Below are 23,923 nucleotides of genomic sequence, written 5' to 3' on the forward strand. Positions count from 1 at the left end.
TATGAAAAACGTAAAGAAGAAAATGTAAGTGTCCGTTCGATGAACGTTCATGTTGGACTAAAATCAAATGTACATATATGTGCCAGTGTTCTTGAAGAGGTTAAACAGGCCAGAGCCTGGGTTTTGTACGGGGAGGGGAAGAGTTTCCAAGAGTAGCGACTTCCTAAGAATCTAAAAGAGTGAAAGGCATTAGTTATAACGAAGTAAATGGCGATTGCCAACATGAGAGAGAAGAGCAGGAATAAATTTTCGAAAACCTGCAGAAAGTGAGACCAAGCATGAAGAGAATATAGGGATGAAACCGGAAGAAGAAACCAAAGGAACAGAGCAGAGAATAAGAAGTTTGACATGAAGAGGGTTGAAGTGTGTCACGGTTTAAGCGATTAATCGGTCTATACGTAGATTGATCAAAAGTTTCGGGAATCTGTCGTTTCTACCTCTGCTATTCAGTTGTTTATTTTCGTATAGCTTCAGATTTTTGATGTTAGAAAGCGATATAACACAATGGAAAGTGTGTTAACGTTGAAGGAGAATATTTTGAGAGACAATAAAGCCATTAGTTCAAACTTATTTGTGACTTTTCTTGTACTTTCCTGGAGCTTTTGCAGCAACACATGTATTAACACTTAACAAACTGAATGGAGAGATCTCCTACTTTCCATTTAACAACGATTTTCCATTTACTTTATTTAGCTTTTTCTTTTGTTTTTTAGTAAGTCTTGAACTGAGGATGTTTGCAATTCATTGATACCTTTCTTGTTTGTATAAAACATCATTTTTAGTCTAATCCGTAGAATCAGTTCAATTATAGATAATGAAGAAGGTTGTAGTTATAGTTACTTTTCAAGCGGCTTGCTTAAGTGTTAACACTAGACTCACGGAACCCATTAATCTGGCGGATATCGAATTTTTTAAACATTATCATACGTAAACGTAGCATTAACTTTGCATTTGTTACGGACAAGATTCGTTGAATGATTACTTCGCAATTACATAGAATGATAGTAACTAAAAACGTACACAATCCTATGGTCAAAATAATTGCTACTCGTACACGTTACTGACAGGTAACAGCTGATTTCGTCAAATCACAGAGGTTACACTCGTTAATAAACCGTACTTTTACCTTACGCTCAGTGGCACTTACAATGCAACTTTACAGTTTGATGGATGATCCCCAATAAAACGCTTCAGCCATTCGACTGAAAGATACATATCAAGTTAACATGTTACTTCTATGCGATCCGAAGCCGCCGTTGGTTTTATGTAAGGTCGAGTAACTGTTTTTCCCCTTTCGAATTCTGAGCACAAAATGACTTTTAAATCTTTTCCAATTATAAATCTTTCAGATCGGATATCTAGCTTTCCTAAAGTTGCAAGCTACCGTTATTGGAAATCTATAATTTACTATGCAAAATATGCTCGCCGATACATGGTCTTCAATCTCTTCCAATCCGCAATTTGTCTCATTTTAATAACCAAAAAGACTCGAAACCCGGGGACGGCGAAAGAATTTTCGCACCGAACAGGTTTACAGTTTTTTTCAATGGGCTCCGGTATCAGAAGTCAATTATCCGTGACCGACACGGTAGTTGGTATTTACCATAACGTTTCCTATTTATTCTAAATTATATTAAATTGTCGTCCGCCGTTTATTCAAACGCACATATCTCGTTTATTTATCGTACAGTTCAGGTTGAACGATTCAACACTCTCGGGGGATTCTGAACCAATAAACCGTAATCGAGTATCTTTACTCTATTTCCGTGTACCGTTCCACTTGTCACGGCTAATGATACAAGTGGATGCAGTCCTCTTATTTAAGTACAAGCAATCCGACGATTCGAAGGTAATAGCCTGCCAGGAGTTTCTTAGCGGCGCGCTATATGCCTTGTGGCCCGATCATAATTGACGACACCGCGCTTCGTCGCCATTTGCTTCGAATTCGCGTACTCCGCCATGCCGACGGAATCGTACGTAAGCAACATGTAATCTTGTAAATTTTAATATACTTACTAATATGTAGATTTTTACTTAAATATCAGGTCTAGGATATTTCTATTTGCTATTGTTTTTAATAGTATACGAAATCTTACGTAGATGCTTATTTTTGTATGTATTCTTTTCGTATGTATCTACTTTCATAAATATTTTTTTTTGTTAGGGTATTCATACTATTTACGATGTAACAGTTCTTTTTAAAAAGTGGGCCATTTTTCTCAAACTTATCTTACTGGAAAGTTCTATCCGATAATGTTATCTCAAATTTCCAAAGATGAGCCGAGAAGAGGTCCTTAGTGACAATGGAAATAATATTTTTCAGTAAATATTAAGAAACATATAGAAAGTGTATGATTTTCTTTCACCTAAAGTTAAATCTAATATTTTAATACACCTAAACTACAACATTTCAATCTAGAAATCTATTACCGACGCAATTAATCTTGTTTCGAATTTGCGGGAAACGTGATACACCACGTAGCGTGCATGAATGTAGCAAGAAATCAACATGTGTACTCAAGGCACACTAACAACTCAACAAAATTGTCCAAAGATAAACTGAACTTTGTCAGCGAAAAATAAACGGCACGGATGTTGCAACCTATGGCAAGTGATAATTTATGACTTTACTTGAAAGCAATTCATACAAGTTGGTTATTTATCAAACACCCATTAAATACGATTTACAAATATACCTTATCTTTAATGACCAACGGAACCGTAGAAATGCAATTGGTTCAAGGGACTGAACTCACGAAGTGCAACACGTATGAGTTTACACGAACTATAATAAATTAACAACGCTACAGCTCTTACACAAGTTGTGTCCAGCGTGTTTTTACGCGCTTATCGGCACTCGGGGAGTGGACTCAATTAACTCGGAGCCAAAGCGATCGAGGCGGTAAATATAGGGGCAGGCGAAATTAGAAATTGTCGAAGAAATATACGCCACTGGTCGGACGGAAGTTTGGAACGTCGCGCGAAGAGACGAGGAGATCTGATAATGTTGCAACAGAGTTTCAAAAACATCATGTTCGGCGCAGGTGCGTCTGGCACGATTTAACCACGACCAGGGCAACCGGGCAACCGAGACATATACGAAGATGATGCCCGCGCCCTTTTTGCTCGTGTAATATCCTTGTGCAGGATATTCCGGTGATTATGAACGTGATGAGCCGTTCTAAGCACTTCTTCGAAAAACGATGTCAATTTCGATTTGTGTTTTTTAACCACAGCAACTAAGTGTCTCTACACACTGTGCGATAGAATTTATCCGGAGCCGTTAAAAAATCGGGAAGTGAATGACAATAAATTCTGTATTAGTATTTGAACGGGTATTTGTAAAAATGAATTGCACCCACAGGTATCTGTGGAAATGGTACTTGAAGCTGGAAGGGTGTAATTTTATATGAGAATATCAGCAGAAAATGTAAAACAAATCTTTTTATTTGATACTCAGTATTTGAGAAAATCGTGTAAAGTGGATTACATAATTAGGAGTGGTACAATAAAGGATATTCTAGACATCGTTTCACGTTTATCTCGAGCATAAGAGAAGAAATAAATTAATGGTTATTAATATTTATACAAGATCATGTAAAGCTTTTTGAAAAATTACAATAAACAGGAAGCAATGAGTATTGTTATTAAACCTTCGGCAGAAAGGAAAGGAAAATTTCGTTAGTCACTTTCATTCAATTTAATTCGGTTTAATTCCGTCCCGATATCTTTCTCCCGATAAAGAGTCAAATGCATTATAAAGAATTTATAAAAATGATTTATGATTTTATAAAATATTCTCCATGACAAAAAAGGAAATGTCAGAATAAGGACAAGTAAAGAGGAATATTTAATCGCGCATAATTCCCTCCTATAATTGTACTCCTTACATGGATGATTTTAATCGGCGATATCTATCAGATGAAAACATCACGCCGATGTGATCGATACGGATGATATTCAATACCGCGTTAATGGCGTTTCATAACTCGATAGCAATCGTTAGCAGATGGGTCTGGAATAAAGTATGTATTGATTATCAGTTCCATTACATGCAATTGAAAACACAATTACTTATTGATTCATTCACTTATAGTTTGAATAAAATAATTCATTCAAAAACTATTACGACTGTCATTCTTGTCCCCTTAATTTATTTCATTAAAATATGAATACTTAAATTCGTACGCGTAATCCTCATAAATATGTAAATACAATAGGCTGCTACGAACAGATTTCTGATTTCTTTAGGTAACAGTATAGACTTGACTGATTTCATATAAATTCAGTAGGAAATAAAGATTATATAGATTCAAAATGTAATTTATTAGAAATGATACTGTATTTTCTATAAGGAAACACAACAAATACAAATAAGTCGTAAATAAAATGTGATATACGAAGCCTATGTGTACACGTTAATTAACATTATTACACTAGATAACAGATCCATGTTAACCAGATTAACAGAGTAATTAAATGTTATCATCCATTAATATTTGCATGAATACACGTAAGGACATATCTAACTAATGATTACATTTTATATAACAAGGTGACTACTTGAAACAGTATTTAACGGAATCGACAAAAAATAACTGAATCGTTCATATCCTATACGCCAATACCTCAAGTAGAAATAGAATGAATAATGCTGTTTATATTTTTATATACTTCACTCTCATTTTGTAACTTTCTATAGGACTACTTGTAATATTAAATAATTCGTGACAATAATATTTTGTAACTTATTTTTCTCGCGACATGATATCGATAAAGTTGAGATTAAAAAGTTTCCCTATACGTTCCTAAGGAAATATAACAACAATTTCTTTTAATACTATAAATGTTAATTTATAATTCATCTTGTGAAAACTAATAAGTACCGAAAAAGAAAGTCTTACTGATTCTTTATTCGAATGCTCATTTCGTTGTATTCTCTATGTTTACATTTCCATAGAAATTTTAGGCAATTAATAAAATTTGTATATTGTTTGAATAAAACTTGCGCAACTATTCTAATCTATGCAACGATCTAAATGGAACACGTTATAGATTCCAGAACAGGATCGCCAAAGGCAGCGACGGTCGCTGTGCCTTGTACCGATTACATCGATCGTCAATCATTACCGCATGATTATCAGCGTATAGTCCGCGAAAAGATAAACAGGTTTGGAGACTCGTTCGAAATGCATTCGTTTCTACAGCGCATCTGCTTATCAAACGAGACGGCGCACGCATTCGTGTAATTTTAATCGAATAATTGCAGGGTGCGCCCATATAAAGTTTCAGCCAACATCCGACGAATGAAATGCATTTCGTCTCTATCGATCGGAATGTAACCAACGGATAGATAATTTTCTTGAATTAGCGGTTGAAGTTATACTTAATTGTTCAATGGACTTAGCTTAGACTAAAAATTCATCGATTCGAACACGCCTATTTATAATATAAGCGATTTCATCTATGCAATGAATGTTTATAATTGATATCGTACGAAAAAAAACAATGTTCATAGAGTATTAGATAATATTAAAATTTTTAAAGAAATTTTTGAATTGTTAAAAGAACGTTAAAAGAATTACATTGAAGCAGCAATATGCATATTATGCATACATATCTATGATGTCTAGTATTGCATAGAATGTGTAAAGAATATAAAATCTGTAGCTTTCATGAGAAATTGTCGCATAGCTATTGTTTTCGGAATTTCTAAGAGTAACTTTTAGAAAGGAATATCTATGCGTTTTAACATATTCATAATTATAAAACTTGTAATTTATACAGAAGAAGATATATATTCATGAAATATAAATATTTGCAGTTTATTCTGCTTGTGAAAGTAATATGTGCGGACATTTAAATTAATTTTGTTTTGTAGCGTTTTCTTTCTTCAAAAATCGTATGATTATCATTTCTGATAACTAATTTAAGATTCACGTTAAAACCAATTGAGGTATTCGTGATATTTTCAATTCCCAGAGAGGACACCGAGCCGAGAAAAGCAATCGAATATTTTCACGCTGGTCACCAACAACGCTAAAGTATCTAACCTAGATTTATTATGCTATATAATCTTTCATGTTGGTGTTGTCTGCTCATTATGCAAATAAGCCGAGGTTGTTAGTTGATCGCCTCGAAGCAACGACGATGTGCATCGTTTGCATACCTTTAATTACTTTGTTAGTGCTGTTTTTATTATTGGCCACGGAAGGGTTTATGTGTAATAAAATTACAGAAACTGTCAGAAGAAGGCATTCCATGTACTAACGTATTTAAAAAGTTGCTAATTTAATTCCTGGGATGCTTACACATTTTCTAAAATGTTTACTTGTTCTGAGGATTTAATTAACGAAACATACCTTGTTACATCAACTTTATAATTTATATAATATATATATCTTTAAAGATTTAGTGATTAATTATATTTAGTGTTCTCTGTGCGATGCTGTAATTAAGAAATATTTTATAATTTTACAATTTCATAATTTATAAAGTATATGTACTTTTAAAGATTAAATGATTAATTACATTTGATGTTATCAATGCGACAGCATAATCGACAAATAAGTAATCATACGTGCAAAATATAATAAGAAATTTCGCAATAAAATATTGCAAAACAATACCTACAATATATACTTCTTCTCAACGAAATCGGATACGATTTTTATATCCAATATTTGTATTTGCAAAAATCAACGATACTATCGTGATGCTTAAACGATTATTAAACACAGAATTATCTGTGAATTCATTATAAATTCATTTCTCTCATTTATTCGCCCGATCTCAAAAACTCTCAAAAACCATTGTTTCCATACACACAATACTATCTACGGTAATTAATACAGTACACGACTGCTCACTTAGGACGTTTCACCAATTTATAACCGAGTATACGCGAAGATAGCACTCTAAAATAGCAGTAAATATTACATAATAATCAACCGAGGGGTCGTAAATTTGTTTCGAGCGTAATAAATACCGTCCCGATCGTAAACACGTTCAATTAAACAGTCTTACCTTTACTCATTGAATTTTAGGGACGTGATAGATCACACTTGGACGAGCAGCTCACCGATCTCTATCTTTACAGAATAATCTTCACAGAAACGACCATCGAGAACGTGTCTCGGTCACTCTCGCTTCCGTTTCGTAGCGTTTCAAGATGGCTGACTTCGTCGTTTCAACAACGATTTCATCAACCTTTTTCCCTTTCTTTTTTCACCCGTTTTTGCGGTGCCCGTGGAAAAAAAATGTTCGCCGCGGGATGAGAATTAATACGCCAGTCTTGTACTCATTAAAAGGAACAATTACACGCGCCCTCCATCACGAGATTTTATCGGTGCCCAACCGCCGTTAATGTTTCGCTTTTTGATCCTGTTGCGGCCCGCCGTTGCACGACACCGATTAACTTAATAACATGTCTCAGCGACTTGCTTCCGAGTTAAACAATTAAGGTTCCTCCGCGCGTATATTCAAGGTGGCGCAGCTACAATAACGGACATTTACGCCTACGTAGTATGTTGCAAAAATTCAGTGTACAAGGTGTGTCGCGAAACGCTGAACTCGTTTGGTAGTCGGATGGAATGTATAGGGTGTCCCGATAACTCTGTCACGATGCGACGTTCGAAGAGCATCTGTATCTGTATCTGAGCAGGAATTGAAAACAGTTATGATATTGTTTTTGATTCTGGAAACAACTATGATATTACTTTTGGTTCTTGAAACAGTTATGATATTGATTTTGGTTCCTGAAACAGTTATGGAGAACCGAAATAAGTCATAACTGTTATTTGGTATATTGATTTTGAGGTCTATCGGTTTCCGTTCTGGTTCTAGAACGATATTGTATCGATTCTAAAACGGTTCTATAACTGTTGCTTTTTGGTTGTTCATTTCGATCCTTCATAAATGTTTCAGGAACCGAAAAAGAACAGTTATCGGTTGTGTATTATTTATAGCTGGAGTTAAAGCTATTGATCTATAACGCTTACAGATAATAACCTATAATTTCTGTCACTGCATAAAAAAAGAACCGTTTACAACAATTCTATACTAAAGTTCATTTACAGCTACCACCGTTTCTCGGGAGTATACGCAATTCTAACAAAACACAAACAGAAAGATACGTTTCACCGAAACGCCAGCTTACGAACAAAGTAAGTAGTCATCAGCGCGAGTATTTAAAGATAATGGAGGTAACCGTATTAACTTCCACCGCATGCTAACAATAAGACTGTAAAAATCTATCGTCAATATAATAAAAACATTACATGAATAATCACGATAGCCCGCGAAATGGCACATCATTAACTGTAGAGTCATTAACAGTCCCGGCCGCATACTCGCAGGATAGCAGCAAATTTCTTACGGTCCATAGAAAAAGAAGGCCACATTTAATTCTTTGTAGCATCCTTGGAGGCATTATGAATACATTCGCGGCAGAAATAGAAGCTCGTAGCGGACAAATTGAATGGCGGATGGGCACGCAACGAATGGAGATGTTCGTGCACGTGGGCGTCTATAAATGTTCGGCCAGCGGAATCGGCGATGTGCAAATCAGAAGAAACACGGTGCTTAGAAATGCCGCGGTCAAACAGCACGCCTCGAACAGGGTCTTGTCGAAGAGAACAGGCCGTATAATGTATTCAAATTGACACCTTTTTGAAAACCTGTAAACAGATTGAAATTCATAGCGGCCTCGTCGAAGCACGCGCGGTTCAGCGGCCGTCTCGCAATATTTACGTTTCATCGGCTGAGGAAACGCGAATAACTCTCAGCGAGCCGTAATTTAAACAGAAGAAACATTCTTCACCGTGCAACCACGATGAAAAAATAGTATTTTTCTGATTTCATGCATCCGACGCGCAAATGGCGAAGACGCTATGCAAGCAAGAGAATCGTCCGACTGGGCACGAGTGTTTCATTCGTAATCACTCGCTGATTTAACGCCGGGGAAGTTTAATACTTGAACGACCACTTTGGTACGGTTGACGCTTTTAGAATTGCCTGTTACGAGTTTTATAAGGCTAGGTGTATTTAATCGCATTTGTTACTGGTTCCGCTGGGTTTGAGAGTGGGAGATTTTTACTTTATGGTGAATTATTTGTGTGAAATTGAAATTTTTCGTGGTGTTTATGTAGGGAAGGAATAGTTTTTTGTAAATCGAGTACGATTCGCTGCAATGAAAATTTCTGTATTTAATTAAAGAAGAGTTCTTAAATGTTAGGTGAAAGTTTATTTTTTAATTGCAGAAAGTAAATAAATTTTACGGTGAATTTCTTTAAGTGAATATGTAGATTTGAATTGTATCTGAGGTGAAGGCAGTTTTAACATATCATGTACGACGTTATTCAAATATTGGATTATTACTTTACGAGAGAAATACAACAATTCTTTGCAAAATTCATATACGCAGTACCTTTATTTATAAATTCATATTCATTATATACATACAATAATACACACAAATTTAATTATAATTTGAACAACGTACACTATGCAACGATATGCATCAATCAAAATCGACCCAAACATTTACCAAACGATGTTTATAAAATTCAACATAATTCAAATTGACTCATTCTGTAAACCTAACGTTAAAGGTTAAACAAAGTTATAGATGAATCGAACAATACGAACAACGTTTGCAAACCTTTAAATGTCTTTAGCTCTTTATCCTTAGATTTCTTCAACTGTGCTTGATAAAATTAGTACCTCACAGACAATAATTTACTAGAAAAAGAAAAAAATTTTTATTCTATATCTACGTATACTCAAAAAGTTAAAGATTGATGATAAACAAGCAACACTTCATTTATATGGAAAACAAACATACAATTTAGATTCATCGGGTTCATCTGAAAACTAGGACTTTATCATTAACAAATCAATGTTAATTACTTCAGTCTCAACGACATGGTAAAAGCAAGTCGAAAATAAGTGTACTGCGAGGATTAAGATGTTCAGTTTGTAGTGACACCGACTGTACATACACGATAAGTGTCGAAACTTATTTCCCGTGCGTCGCGGGAAACTCGTCGGATCTTCCGTATCTTTGTAACTACACGCGCGGCCGATTATGAGGCGTTCTTTGCGGTAACGCAACCCCTTCTTCTCATTAGAAACTTGTAAAACTCTCGAGCGCGGCACGGTAATGCTAGAAAGGAGAGGGAGCGATAAGAACGGAAAGGAGGCGGAAGATGTTCGGAGAGAAGCGAAAAGAACGAGTCGGGGGAGACGAACTTGGAAACCAGTTCCTTGGGCGTTACTCGAACCGAGGAAGAACGATTTCTTTCCCACGTGGAAACGCCACGGATAAATATACCTGTAGCTCCAGCTCCTTTTATAGGTGTGTGCCATTAGTCATTGGAAATTCACGGTTGCACGTGTGTCTTATTATTTCGCCCCGCCATTTTACTTCGTGAACACCACCGTGCGTTTGTTAAATAACACTTGTCTTTTGCTTTTACGTTAGTAAGTAATCATGTAACATTCAGAATTATCTAGGTCAAATGCGATCGAGATTATTGTTTGGATGGAAACTTATTTTGTATTATATAACTATTTTTTTGTGAGATTTTAAGTAATGTGTTTTCAATATCTTTTGTAATATTCATGTTAATGAAGTAATGAGTGTAACTGACGTTCATATGATCCGAAATGTATTGCACAGAAAAATTGAATGTGTAATGTTACAGTATATTATTATACGATAAAAGCAGATAGTTTTTAGTATAAAATGTTTTTACTAAATGATTGAATATATACGTTTCTATATCGAAAGACAAATCTATTGTCATTAATATATGTAGATCACCATTAAAAAATCTTTAATCTCCTAATCACTAAATAATAATCCTTTTTTTTGTAAGAAGTTACAAACAGGTATTCGACTTCTTACGTAAATAGTAGAATGGCTAGTAATGCTATTAAATTAAAAAACTAAGTTTCTACGTAACAGATCCGCATCTACAACAGCTAGGAATGCAAGAAAAATAGTACATAGAATATAAAATACAAATAAATTCAATGTTGCGCACGTTTTAATAACATCGGAAACTACGAAAGGGATAACCATCCACCTAAATTCATTCTTTGCAAATTACGGTAGGAGCATTTTCATTCTGGATAACGGCCCGTAGTTCAGTAATTAATAGTCTTCGTACATTACTTTACATACTAAGTTCCCATTTACACACAATTTCTTGAACACCGTAACAATACTGGCGTAGCAAAGCCAGATCGCTAAACTCGCAGACCGCGCGGCAGTGCGAATTGTTTAACATTCAGTAACCTTGCGTTTTCTAATTCCGCTAATAGTCCTTTCAACCGGTAGCAGCCATCACGACGAAGTGATCGAGAATCCCGATCTTCCATTCGTAATTGTTTTTCCACGTTAGGGCGTATTGTCTTATTCCATGGCCCCTTCGAATGGGAATAGAAATGGGATAATAATGATTACAGTTGCCTCGATAAGATTCATAGCGCAGGCTATTTTCAGTCTCGTGTGAAAATTCAACGATCAGATACGTCCGGAGTTCACGACCCCTTTGTAATTGCACACAAATTGTCGGACTATTTATATTACTGCTCGTTTCATTCGCGTTTTACCGCTTTTTTTATAGCGCGTTAGTCTAACTTTTCCTTTGGCATTGTTTAATAACGACTTTGTTCTTCATTCCCCTGATAAATAGTGCGAAAGAACGAGTTTACAGTTTTCTCACATGCGAGTCTCGTAAAGCCCTAAGCGGCAACTAAGTTCCATCTACATGTATACCAATTAATTTTTATTACAATTTCAGGAATACCTTCGGTTTGATCATTCGACCGACTGCAATTATAAACGGATTTGTTTGTTTTATTACACTGGTCGTGTCTGATCCATTGGGAGATACGTTTAACCAGACGTCGCGTAGATCGTTTATTCAAATAATTTATCGCAATACTACGAAGAACTGTGTAATGAAATAAACTACCGGTTCGTCAAGTAATTGTACTCGCTAGTATAACTCAGTTTCCACTCAGAAAATTACTTGGAACACCCCCTTGAGGAAGAATAAAGTTTGCCTTCAACGTTTATAGGCTGCACCCACCTATTTACCAGGGCAATTAAAAAATTCAATCCACTTCCAAATGTTCGTTGGGAAAAGTAAGGCAGCAGGAGGATTAGATAGAACGACAGTCGTCAGGGGTGGAAGCAGCGGTCTAGAATGGATCACGCCAAGTTCGTTAGCTCATCCTGTTCGGGCATCCTCGCAGAAATGCAATTCGCCAGCTGACGATGCGCTTAACTGCGACGAAATGATCGTGATGCAGGCCGTGCATACAGACAGAGAGGAAGGGTGGGGTAGCTGGAAGCACGTGGGATAGGAATAGAGGCAGGGAACGTCCAAGATAGAAATAGATAGGGAATCGGAAGAAAGGGGAGAGGGAGGAGTTGGAAGGATACCAGAGATCCTTTCGATTTTTTATTTCTAATTATCGCGTAATGACCCTGCACTCCGACCCCCGTGCCGTGTGCAGACCTTATGTTTCGCTGGAGTATGCATGGCCCTTAGTTATGGGTTTGCGATAATTGCCAATTTCCATCAGCCCGTCTACTCTAGTTTCTCATAGGTTCTGCACGTGTTCCCCGCAACTATGCGTCCCTAACCTCAATTCACGAGACCGTGATCGAGCTTGAAACTTTCATGCCGTTTATCTGTTTTTATGCAAATACTCTTCGATACAGTTACACTCATCCATTATGTTGACACAACATGGGTACTTACGTGTTATACGTACCATCTTTGTTTTAGAAAAGAAAAGATTGTACGGTATATATGTAATATTACATGCAATGGTATAATATATTATTTTATTATATTTGATCATTTATTTCATGATAAACGAAATAATATTTTGTAATACTGAATATAATGAAATAAATATACTACCTAAGTACTAATTTAGACGACTGATAATTGCGATCTTCGGTTAAGGAACAAATGCAGTTCGTATAATACGCACCACAAAATGTCTACGTTTGTCTAAATATTGGAAATTCAAAGTAATTTTGTATAAATTTTAAGAGAATTTACATAGAAGATTTCAAAATGGATACTTAGTTCTCAATATAAAAGTTAATGGCGCGTGGAAAAGAAAATGCATATGTCAAGCATAAATAAATATATATTTCTTTAAATTTCGAGTTACAGTAATTGAATCGAATATTTCGATGACATATTTCCAATTCTCTTAACCAATCAGCTCTTATTAAATAAATATCTACGAACGTTATGGAATCTATAAAAGTAACGTTACAAACATTATAACGTACGATCTTGAATATTCAGAAAATTCCAAAAAATACAATTTTTATTGAACCGTCAAGAAATTATATTACCTAAATATGCAAGACATTAAGAATAGTATGTATTTGAAAAATTACGTTTTACATCTGACATCCTATATAAGATATTACAAAATGCGCCACGCCTAGAACACTTTTAACTTTATATGGAAAAGGCTAAGGTTAAATTTTAGTGTTCGAGGATATGTATGCGTGTAGTATTTCACTTTGGGACAACAAAAATCTTCAATTTATGAACGTATCAAAATACAGAAATTAATATCCCATCGCCATCAGAAATCGTTTTCTTTCGTCTGCAACGTGAAATTCAGCGTGGTAATTCAATGATAAAATCTGCATATCTAATTGTATGTAAGTTATGATCTTAGACACTCGCTTATCACTGCGAACCGTTATCAGTGTATCATTGAACTGGTAATACCGACTATCTGTTCTCTAATTGGATACACGATATTTGATAAATTATGTCCACTCTCAACGTTAAAAATCAAACCGAACATAAATTAATAATTATCGATTCTGACAGAAGTATGTACGATATCAATACTTTGCAACAAAGAGTTAATCCATCAAGAAATTTGATAAATGGTCGACAATTGTGGCGAGTGTAAGAACTATTTATATTGGGTTGTGTGAATGGAAATATAAATTATAAAGGAAAGGAAGAGTTTCTTGACCTATGTTTATTTAACCTTTTTTCTTCCTTAGGCACAGCAAAGGTTGCCCACCTATTTCCTTAACCCTTTGCCTTATAACAATGTGTCAGACTTGTAGTAAAAATTTTCAACGTGATTTAACAAACATAAGTATTATTCGATTCATTTAAATTCAAACATAGACATAAAGTATACCTAATTTGTCTCTTTTTCCAATAAATTATTAATGACAATGTAATCGTATCGATCACTCTGTTGAGAAGGAAATCATAGAACAAGGGGTGAACATAAAAGGTCACAGTTTGTGGGATGTACTAAAGCACACGTGAAAACATATCACGTAATATTTTAAAAATGGCATTAAAAAATGAATCGAGAAATGGGAAAAGGTCATACGCAATGATGATCAATACTAATATTAATTCTTCGCAATAGAAGTTGGCATAGAAAACGACATTATTTACGCGATGAAAGCTGATTAGTTTCGAATTTTTTCATTGCTTAGTTTCAAAGAATGTCGTTTACATCTCACTGAAAAATATCGATCTCTGGTGTAAAACTTCCGAGGGTTAACGATAGATCGCTTTAACAAGTGCAACTGCGTAATTAACCCTACGATAGCCAAAGGAAATTTCCATGCATATTTAAGAAATACCAATGCATTACATAATTCATTATAAACAAACATTTATATTTCAGTCGACTTTGATCTAAAGTTCATAAAATTGGCACACAATACTAAGAACACATTGGACTTCCTCTATTCCTAACAAAATCAAAAACAAACTTTTCGCTACTTTTCGCAGATATATCGCTCATTGGCATTCAAAGGATTTAATCGTAGGGCAAGGGGTAAAATAATTTTATCCTCTAGCCATTTTTCTCCCGCCCACTCTCCTCGTCCAAGCAACGAAGAACGAATCACAGCGTTCGCAGCGGTTGCAGCCAGCGCCTATTTGGTAATCCGTTCACAAACCGATCGTACGCGGATGCACGGTGAATCGGAGGCAGCAGAGGGTTACACCGACAGTTCCGATTCCTGAGGAGGTGTGCGCGCGCACCTCGGTGGTGCGTATGTGGCCCCCGACGATCCGATCCCACAGCGGAAGTCCTGTTCTTACTCAATAACTTAGGCGATACGCGTCGAATATTAATTGTTCCACGGGGCCGTGGTTGCGTAGGTACAAACAACAGACGGAAAATGCTGCCCGCGCTCCGGAAGAATCGTGTCCGTATGTTCTTCGTTGAAAATGAATACCTCCGCGCGCGAGGAGGTCGCGGTCGGTTCACCGAGGGAAATTTAAATTGGTTTCATTGCGATAAACGCGGAATACGTAAAACGATACCGCGCTCCTTATCCCGACGGAAATCTTCGTAATTGTAATTGACGAGTGAAACGGCAAAGCCGTATTCGATTCTTTGTGTTTTCATCAGCGCAGCGGCGCGGGGCCTTTAATTAAATCGTCTTAATCAGTAACGTGTACCGGTGATTTAATGAGACCGTTTATGCATGTGCATACGGAATACGTTTCCGTAACGATCCGCGTAAAGGTTTGGGAACACGTTCCGTTCGCGTTAAAGCGGAAAAAGGGGAATCGGCGAATGCCGGAGGAAAATGATTCCCCGCGGAATCGTATTAGGTTACGGTTCTAATGCGAGTTGAATTGAATTTTATCGAAACGAGACGTGTATTGTTTGAGGTAATACTAGAAAATTGAGAGCCACGATCTGTTTAATTATTTATCTCATTGTTAACGTTAGAACTGCTCAGCATTTAATACGATTGATATGTAATCTCTATAAAAATTGTAACAATAAATTGTTTTCCGTTTTCTTCATTCGTTGTAGTATTTAAGTGGAACTATTTATTTTCAAGAGCATTGCGAATATTCGGTGCTTTCAATATCCATAATTGTGAAATAGTAAACCGAAATCAGTCATTTTGGTACGGTAGTTCTAGTGTTAAGTATATTATCGTTACCATATGGTGAACGAATATGTCAGTTGTGAACTCGAAGTACAAATCGCTTTGAATTGATCACGTTAGTTTAATTGATAGATATTATCGTGTTATTGTAGATACAAACGAACATAGTGAATTGCTTTATATAATTGTATCGTAAATTATATTTTCCTGGGAATAATCAGCTGTCTAACAAGTAATTGACCACTTTCGATTAGTGGAGTTGGCTCGAAAGTGCTATAATATGTTATAATAAATGCGTATATCAGAAACACGCCGCGAGTCGCTATTAATTTCTCTTTGTTTCAATTTTCCCATTATGCGTATACACCTTCGTGAACATAATTCCCCATGAATCTCCTGCGAAAGCGACGAAAAAAGCGAGAACGCCGGAAATCACCTCGGGCGAAAGTGAAATGAGACAAAATGGAGGTGCTGACGTTTACCGTTAATTATCAATCATTATGCGTGCCGTAGGCGGGTAATTGGGATTTATGCTTGCTATGATAATACACGAGTACCATTGGGCTTGCGACTGGGGGCGGCGAAAGTTCGTCTTAATGCGTCACGGGTTTCGTTTAATTGTTATTTACGCGAAACGATCACGCCATTCTCACGATCGAAGGACTGCGAGGGTGGAAAAAAGGTAAACGGTGAGGTAACTAGGAGAACGGGAAAAGAATGAGAAATGCAGACACAGTGGCAAAGGCAATCGACTGATTTACGGAACTAATTCGCGACAATTATCAACACACGGAGATAGTGCTTCGAATCACGCGAGTCTGTAAATCTTTCGTGTGTACGCTGCGAGCTAGAGTAGAAACAGACTGAATGACTGCTTTCGTTGTCTGAATTGCGGTAATATTGTCTAGCTACGTAACTGACTTATATTGTATTAAGATTTATGAAACGAGTAATGAGAAATTATAAAATTAATAATGACAGTTAATGGATTGAAGAATTATAACATCAATATTAAGAAGTAATAAATTAAAAAATTAATATTAAAGAGTGATGCATTCAAAAATCGAAAAGCTAATATTAAAAATTAGTACATTCGAAAATGATAAAAATAATCATAAAAATTTATAAATTAAAAAATTATAAAATTAATCCTGAAAATTCGTAAATTAAAAAATTATGAACTTAACACTTAATTTACGGAACCCGTCAGTTTTACGGATATTGAATTTCTTAAGCATTATTTCGTAACAATTCAAATCAATTTCGATTGTTGCAATTATGCAAATACATATTATAATAATCTGCTCTTGAAACTCTAATTTCCGTGACTTGTATGAACAAACATGTAGTCTTCTAGGAGCGATAGAATAAAATGTAGAATAAATGTCCATAAATCTAGTGTTAATGATCAGAATTAATAAATCTGTCAGTTTAATTATTTACAACGGCCTTATCGAAGTTTACCTAAGGAATGTGTCTCCAAGATTGATAAAGCTACGTTGTCTTCATCTGAACGGATGAAGAATGAAAATAAAAATTAGCGATTACTCGATACGTCGCTGTACGTTTCAATATTTAGAAGGATCTCGACAGAACGCGACATTACTCACGTAGAACCGTCTGCACCTTGCGCTTTTTTCACCGGCTGGACAGACGGGAATGCCGGAAGTTCCGATACTCGTGTTTGCCGGCGTAAAAGCCACGAGAATACCGAACAATCTGCCGGGCAATAAAATCGGCGACAAGCCGTGAATTCGTGACACAACGCTCATAAAGGGATTTATGCGCGCGTTTGAGAGTAACGGGCGGCGGGGTCGACGGTTACGACGAAGTCTGCAACGAGAGACGAAAACAATGACGGGAGATCGTCCTCGCCTCGGAGACGCACGAGATCTATAGTAAGGCTTGATTCACACTAGAGGTGAATAGCACGGTCTGATCACAATCAGTCGTAGTCAACGATCAAAAACAATTGAATGGCTCACTTGCTAAATCGATTAACTCCGCTTTTTGAATTTTTCAAGATTTTATCGTTAAAACGCTTCATTGGTTCGTGACTTAAATTTTTATTGTTACTGCAAGTTTTGCATAGACAATAGAATTTTTGTTATTTCGTGCTATCGTACCCAGTAACAAGGAAATTTATTTTTAATATGAAAAGATTTGATCGTTAAAACGATTCATTGGTTCTTGACTTTTCATATTAAAAATAAATTTCCTTGTTACTGGGTGTGATACCACGAAGTAACAAAAATTCTATTGTCTATGCAAAACTTGCAATAACAATAAAAATTATTTTGGAGTTAGCTACATCTGTAATAACGAAGTAAAGTACGTTCTATAATGATTATTTAATTTTCTATTTAAAGGGAAATTTTGGAAATCATTGTATAGCTATTGAATTACTTTTCTCCACTTTTCGTTTTATGAAGTTAGCTAATCGTAGTTTTAATAAGATATAGATATCATCTTTTTATATTTATAATCACACGATTAATAACGTATTATATAGTTCTCAACTGTTCAACTGTATAACAATATAGTTGTACTAAAAGGAAAAAATTGTCTGAATCCTTGAACCATTATTTCATGTACTATAATACAAACTTTTCCATTGCGCAAACGTATATTTCACGAATTATATACCTAACTTCATTTAGAATTCATTGTAATATTTTTTAATGTTAATAATAATATTCTTGTATAATAATATTTCTAAATGAAGAACATTCCATTATTTCCTTCAACTATCACACAGTTCCATACCATGTACAATTGCCCGTACCTTCTTTAAATTTCGAAACCTTCGTTTAAGAAATAGTTGATAAAAAATTCAGTAAAGTTGAATAAAATTTATATCTCTCGACAAAGAACACCACAACCCGTAGAAATCTCATTCTGGGAACCTTTCGGACAAACTGTGTACAAGACGTAGCTCTTAGAGATCGTGAAGATGGGAAACTGGTAAGGTTGCAGGGAAAGAGGCGATGAAACCGAGTAGTCGCCGGCAGAGGAGAGAATCAATCGAGCCGATTGAAGATTGATTAGGCGGTTGCAACGTCGTCCGAGATTTAGCATGCAATGCAATTTCTTTGCCGTCTGCCCTTTGTGCCGGAGGATCTTTGGCTTGCCGATGCTTCCGCATCAGCCTCGCTTCTTTTCCCCCTCTTGATACTGGATCTCAGGCTAGTGCGGGGCAGATCGTTTCAATGGCGGTTTAGAAAATACTTGTCGAAATAGGAATACTTAGAAATTCAATGAACGAACGGAAGCAAGGAAAATGCTAATTTGAACCCTTCCATTTTCGTGAGGACATTAATCTTTGCCTCTTGATTCTTAACACATACACTGTCGGTCAAAAGGTTGGGACCAATACATCGGTTAAAAAGAAAATATTCATTTTTTGTGAACAACTTTTATTGGAGAATTTATTGTATGATAAAGTACATGAACATATGTAGTAGTCAAATGGAAAGATAGACCATTTTTGTTATTTTAGTTCATATGTGTAGAAGATATGTCATTTTTAATTTGTGACGTTACATATCAAGCGTTTTCAAACTTTTGACTGACAGTGTATATATATATATATATATATTTGTGTCTTATGGTACTCGTGACATTAGTCGCGAATTTAATGTATGAACTACCAAAGTTGTATTAAAACTCATTGAAGAATATTTAATGTTAATAAATATTGTTGACATTAAGTAATAAATTGAAAATTTATCCCCTATAGAATATATAGGGTGTTCCATTCAAGTAAGCCGCTCAAATATTTTCCTCGGTTCTTGGGGTACAAAAGATATTACATGTACGTATAATATGAATGATAATAATAAAGTATCGAAATTATTTTTAAACCATTTTAAGTTCACCCACAAAAATTACAATTACGTAGAGAAAGTTAAATTAGAACTTCAACAAATGTATAGAAAATTGATAAATGTGAGTAATCAGTTTCCTAAAAATTGAATTTGATCAATCAAATGATAAAACTTCTTGCAGAAACAAAATTCTACCTGCTATACAATAACTGAGAACCTGAAATTGTCCGTTTACGGAAACATCGACAATAGATATAATCGAACAGTCACAAACAGGTATTGAAAAGGTTCGGAAAATAACTATTTGAAACTGTTACGTGTCGGTTCCGGCTGAAACAGTTATGAAGAACCGAAATAAGTCGTAGCTGTTATTCAGTACATCGGTTTTGGTTCTTATTCTTGTAGACAGTCCTATAACTATTATTTTTCAATTCTTCAAACAGTTACGGAGAACCGGAAAGTAACAGTCATAGAACCATTTTGGAAACAGATATAGCTCAAAACCGGTATACCAAGTAACAGTCATGACTTATTTCGGTTCTCCATAACTATCTCAAAAACCAAAAACAATATCATAACTGTTCTCAATCCCTGATTATAACGCAAGACGTTACGCATGCTCTCTAAAAGAAAAGAAGCGAGAATGAAATGAAATAGTAGACGCAGGTTCGATTCCCGCGCGATTTGACGGGCAAACGGTTCGCCCCCGTTTTCGTCGATTGACACCGAGCAAACATCGGCCGCCAATAAAACTCGTCCAGCGCGGCACAATCCAATTACGGATTTCAATTTTCTCTGTCAGACGAAACTCATTTTAATCCCGTTACCGGCCGTTTGATTTACGAGCGGCCGATGTAAATCACCGCGGTTCTCGGGCGTCTAATAAAACGTAGAAAATCGTGCAAACTCACCGCGCCGTCTTTTCGCCGTTGTAACCCTTCAGGCTCCGGTGGTCGTCCAAATAGTTGAAGAGCTCTTCTAATTCGTTGATTTGATCTTCTCGCGCTGCGGTCGCCTCTTTGAGAACCTGGAACGAGAAAGCGACCGATTGCAACGATACGGAGCCGTGATTCCCGGTTAACTGTGCCGTTTAAATACAATGGCCGCTGATAGCTTGAACTTATCACCGTCGAGCAAAGGGCCGACGGTCCCTGACCTTCCTGGTAGTGATCATGTTTCACGGTTCAAGTCTGTCGCGCGGGAACGGAAAGAAATGGATAAGTGGCTGTTACGGGCAGAAACAAATCTAACGCGGAATGATTCTGAAATGGCGCTACGTCCTTCGTAAATGGGGTCAGAATTTGTGGAACGAAGGGTGAGCTTTCGCCGTAAGCTGGCAGCGACGTGAAGATCTAATGGTTGAACCGTGTTTCTCTTTGACTTTCATGGGAATGAAATGATAAATGTCGCGGTCAGTGGATTTTTATTATTTATTTCGTACAGTTTCTTTGTTTTCGTATGAATTGTATCTTGGAACGAATAAATGACTAGCTGCGAAAGTGTTAGTGTACTAAACGGTTATTGGTAACACGTGTAATTGAGTTTTCAATTGATTTCTTTAACTGTTTGTATTGGGATAAATATCCTTATGATATTTTCTAGATATTTATCCTTTCTAAAAGAATTTATGAAACTTTCCAATAAGTTATTGTCACGTGATGTATCAAAAATGGTTACGATACACGCTGTAATTTACATAATTGCAATACCCTTGCCCAGTATATTGAACCAGTAAAATAAACTAAAGTAAATATTTACATCCAGTTTCTTACCAATATAAAATCCATATGCTAGAGGACAATAACAAAACAATATTTCAATTAACGTCAACATCTCCCAATAACATTCTCCAACATTTTCCATTCAATGTATCGGACACTTTTCCATCAAGCGAGCAGTCCATTCCAGAACAATCAACATAGTCATTGAAAATATGAGAAAAGATTTTCGCAACCCGCTGAACGCGAAAAACAGTTTTATTCTAGACAGTGTACCGATACATACACTGCCGCTGGAACCAACGAGGTACACGTAACAAAGGAAGGAGGGAGGAAAGGGACACGCTGATGGGTAGAGACAAAGGGTCGAAAGGTAGCGACGAGGCGGAGGAAGATGAAAAAAGGAAAATATATCGAAGGCAGCGTCCCTCGAAAATAAAATCGGTTTTCCGATAACTGGTTATTTGCTCGCACAAGTGGCTCGCTGACTGGGCGAGCACATCGAAAGCGGTTTTCGCGTGTAATATTATCGAGTTATCGGTAGGAGAAGAGGGCATTGATCGGCTACCGGAGGAACAGGCAGAGGGCGAACGAGACGGGAGGAGGAGACAACGATGAGGACGGAGGGGATGGAGTAGGTGGATGCGGAGGATAGGGTGGGTGGAGAGGACTAGGCGAACGTGCATTGCACGAGCACAATATATCCGCGTGATTACAATATGTCGGCCCTCCAGAGACCAATATCAACGTGAAGTCGGCTCAGCCAATGCTAATAATCCCTATTGTTGGTGTCTCCACTCGACTGCCTCTTGCGATCAGATACATCTTGTTTCGAAAATTCGAATTGCCTCGTCGCCAAGCAGACTGCATGTCTACCTTCCCTTATCGATGGATCCTTTCCCCGTGATGCTCTAAGTGGATGAAAAAGAGCCTTCGTCTTCTGGGATCCCGCTGTTTCATGCGGGACTCATTAAATTTCGAAATTCGTTGATGCGGTGGATTTTTAATTCGAATTGTGGTGTGATTTAGTGGAATGGTGTTGGTATTCTTGGGTATTCTTTAATGAATGACATGCGACGGTTTTATCTAAGTATTTTGGTTTCTCGGTGCGAAATGGTTTCGTTGAAAGCTCGTTTGAGATTTGTTAATGGTTCGTGTTAAGCGTTCTCTTTAGTTTGATTTTTTCATTTCGAGAGGGAATACGATTGGGTTACTAGCTAATTATGTAATGTATGTAATAAGGCGAATAAAATTGGTGCAGTGTAGAACTTGATAAATTGAAATTAGTAACAAGCGTTAGTATATTATATTGTGTTAATTAATGATTAGTTTTAAAAGAAACTTTAATAATTCCGAATGAACAATATTTAACACTTTCGATCCTTTTTCATTTCAATCCTCTGTCACTAATATTTACTGTGTATCTCAAAAATGACAAACAACAGAATTCATGGTTCGACATAAACTCATAAAAGCTACATAATTCGATGAGTTTTCCGTTTCTACAACAATAAAAACATATGTGTCTATTTTAACTGATGAAATGGGACGACAAGATCATTAATAATTCACTTAGTACAGAGTATGTTAATTACTCAACAATATCTAAGAAGAATATCTAAGGAATAATTAATAGAAATCGAATAGTAACGCGGTGAAAGAAGAAGGGACCATAATGGCGATCGGTTAATCTATGAAAAAAATCGAAGTTGTCCTCGATATTTAACGCGGCGCGCGTCGGTAGGCTACGTCGCCTTTCACACGTCCTACACGAAAGACGACAAAGCTCGATCTCTTTCAAAACAATTACGCATTCTTCAGCGCCAGTTCTCCCACGTCCACATTATCGCTCTGTCTGAATGTTCAGCAGGTTGGCAACGATGGTTGCCTATACCATTTTCAGAAGAGACGACGCGAGTTTTGCATTCATAGCTATCGCTTTCGATAAGTTATTTTTTTTATAAAGAAGCATCTGTACCCGGTATATAGCAGATTGCACGCAGTCTTCTATAATCTGAACATGCACAGGGGCTGCTAAATTAGGAGAACGAATGCGAAGAATTTTCTTTGCCTTGGATACAAGAAAAATTCATATCAGCTTGTGAATCGAACGTTATACCTTTTAGAGGCGTACACGTTTTGTTTATACAACTTGCTACAAATAGAATGTTTCGAATTGTTCATTATATGATTTAATAGTATGATTCAATGGAACTTCATGGTAGAAACAGAAGAAACATGGTCAAAGTAACAACTATTGTTTCATTGTAAATAAGTTGATCTTTAGATGAACTTTTCTCGTACATCTTTAAAGAATACAATAAAACCATAATACATTTCCCAGAAACTGTTCAACTCTGAACAATTTGTCGTTACGAGTATTAATTAATAATGATGCGATTGAGGTATCAAAATCAAATGTAACACCCTGTATA

The 23,923-nt window shown here is 36.3% G+C and overlaps 1 protein-coding gene across 4 annotated transcripts in view; it reads right to left on the bottom strand.

The window, feature by feature from the left end:
• Positions 1–23,923, bottom strand: part of LOC116424171 (UPF0489 protein C5orf22 homolog) — a 749,516-nt gene that overhangs the window by 139,029 nt on the left and 586,564 nt on the right. For all 4 annotated transcript variants that reach the window (XM_076369573.1, XM_076369575.1, XM_076369574.1 and 1 more), the window contains one exon: positions 20,682–20,797. In XM_076369573.1, coding sequence (XP_076225688.1) covers positions 20,682–20,797 — 116 coding nt within the window. The remainder of the gene's footprint in view (positions 1–20,681; positions 20,798–23,923) is intronic.

The sequence above is a fragment of the Nomia melanderi genome, chromosome 7 (genome assembly GCF_051020985.1).
Source record: "Nomia melanderi isolate GNS246 chromosome 7, iyNomMela1, whole genome shotgun sequence".
In the NCBI taxonomy this organism is placed as follows: Eukaryota; Metazoa; Arthropoda; class Insecta; order Hymenoptera; family Halictidae; genus Nomia; species Nomia melanderi.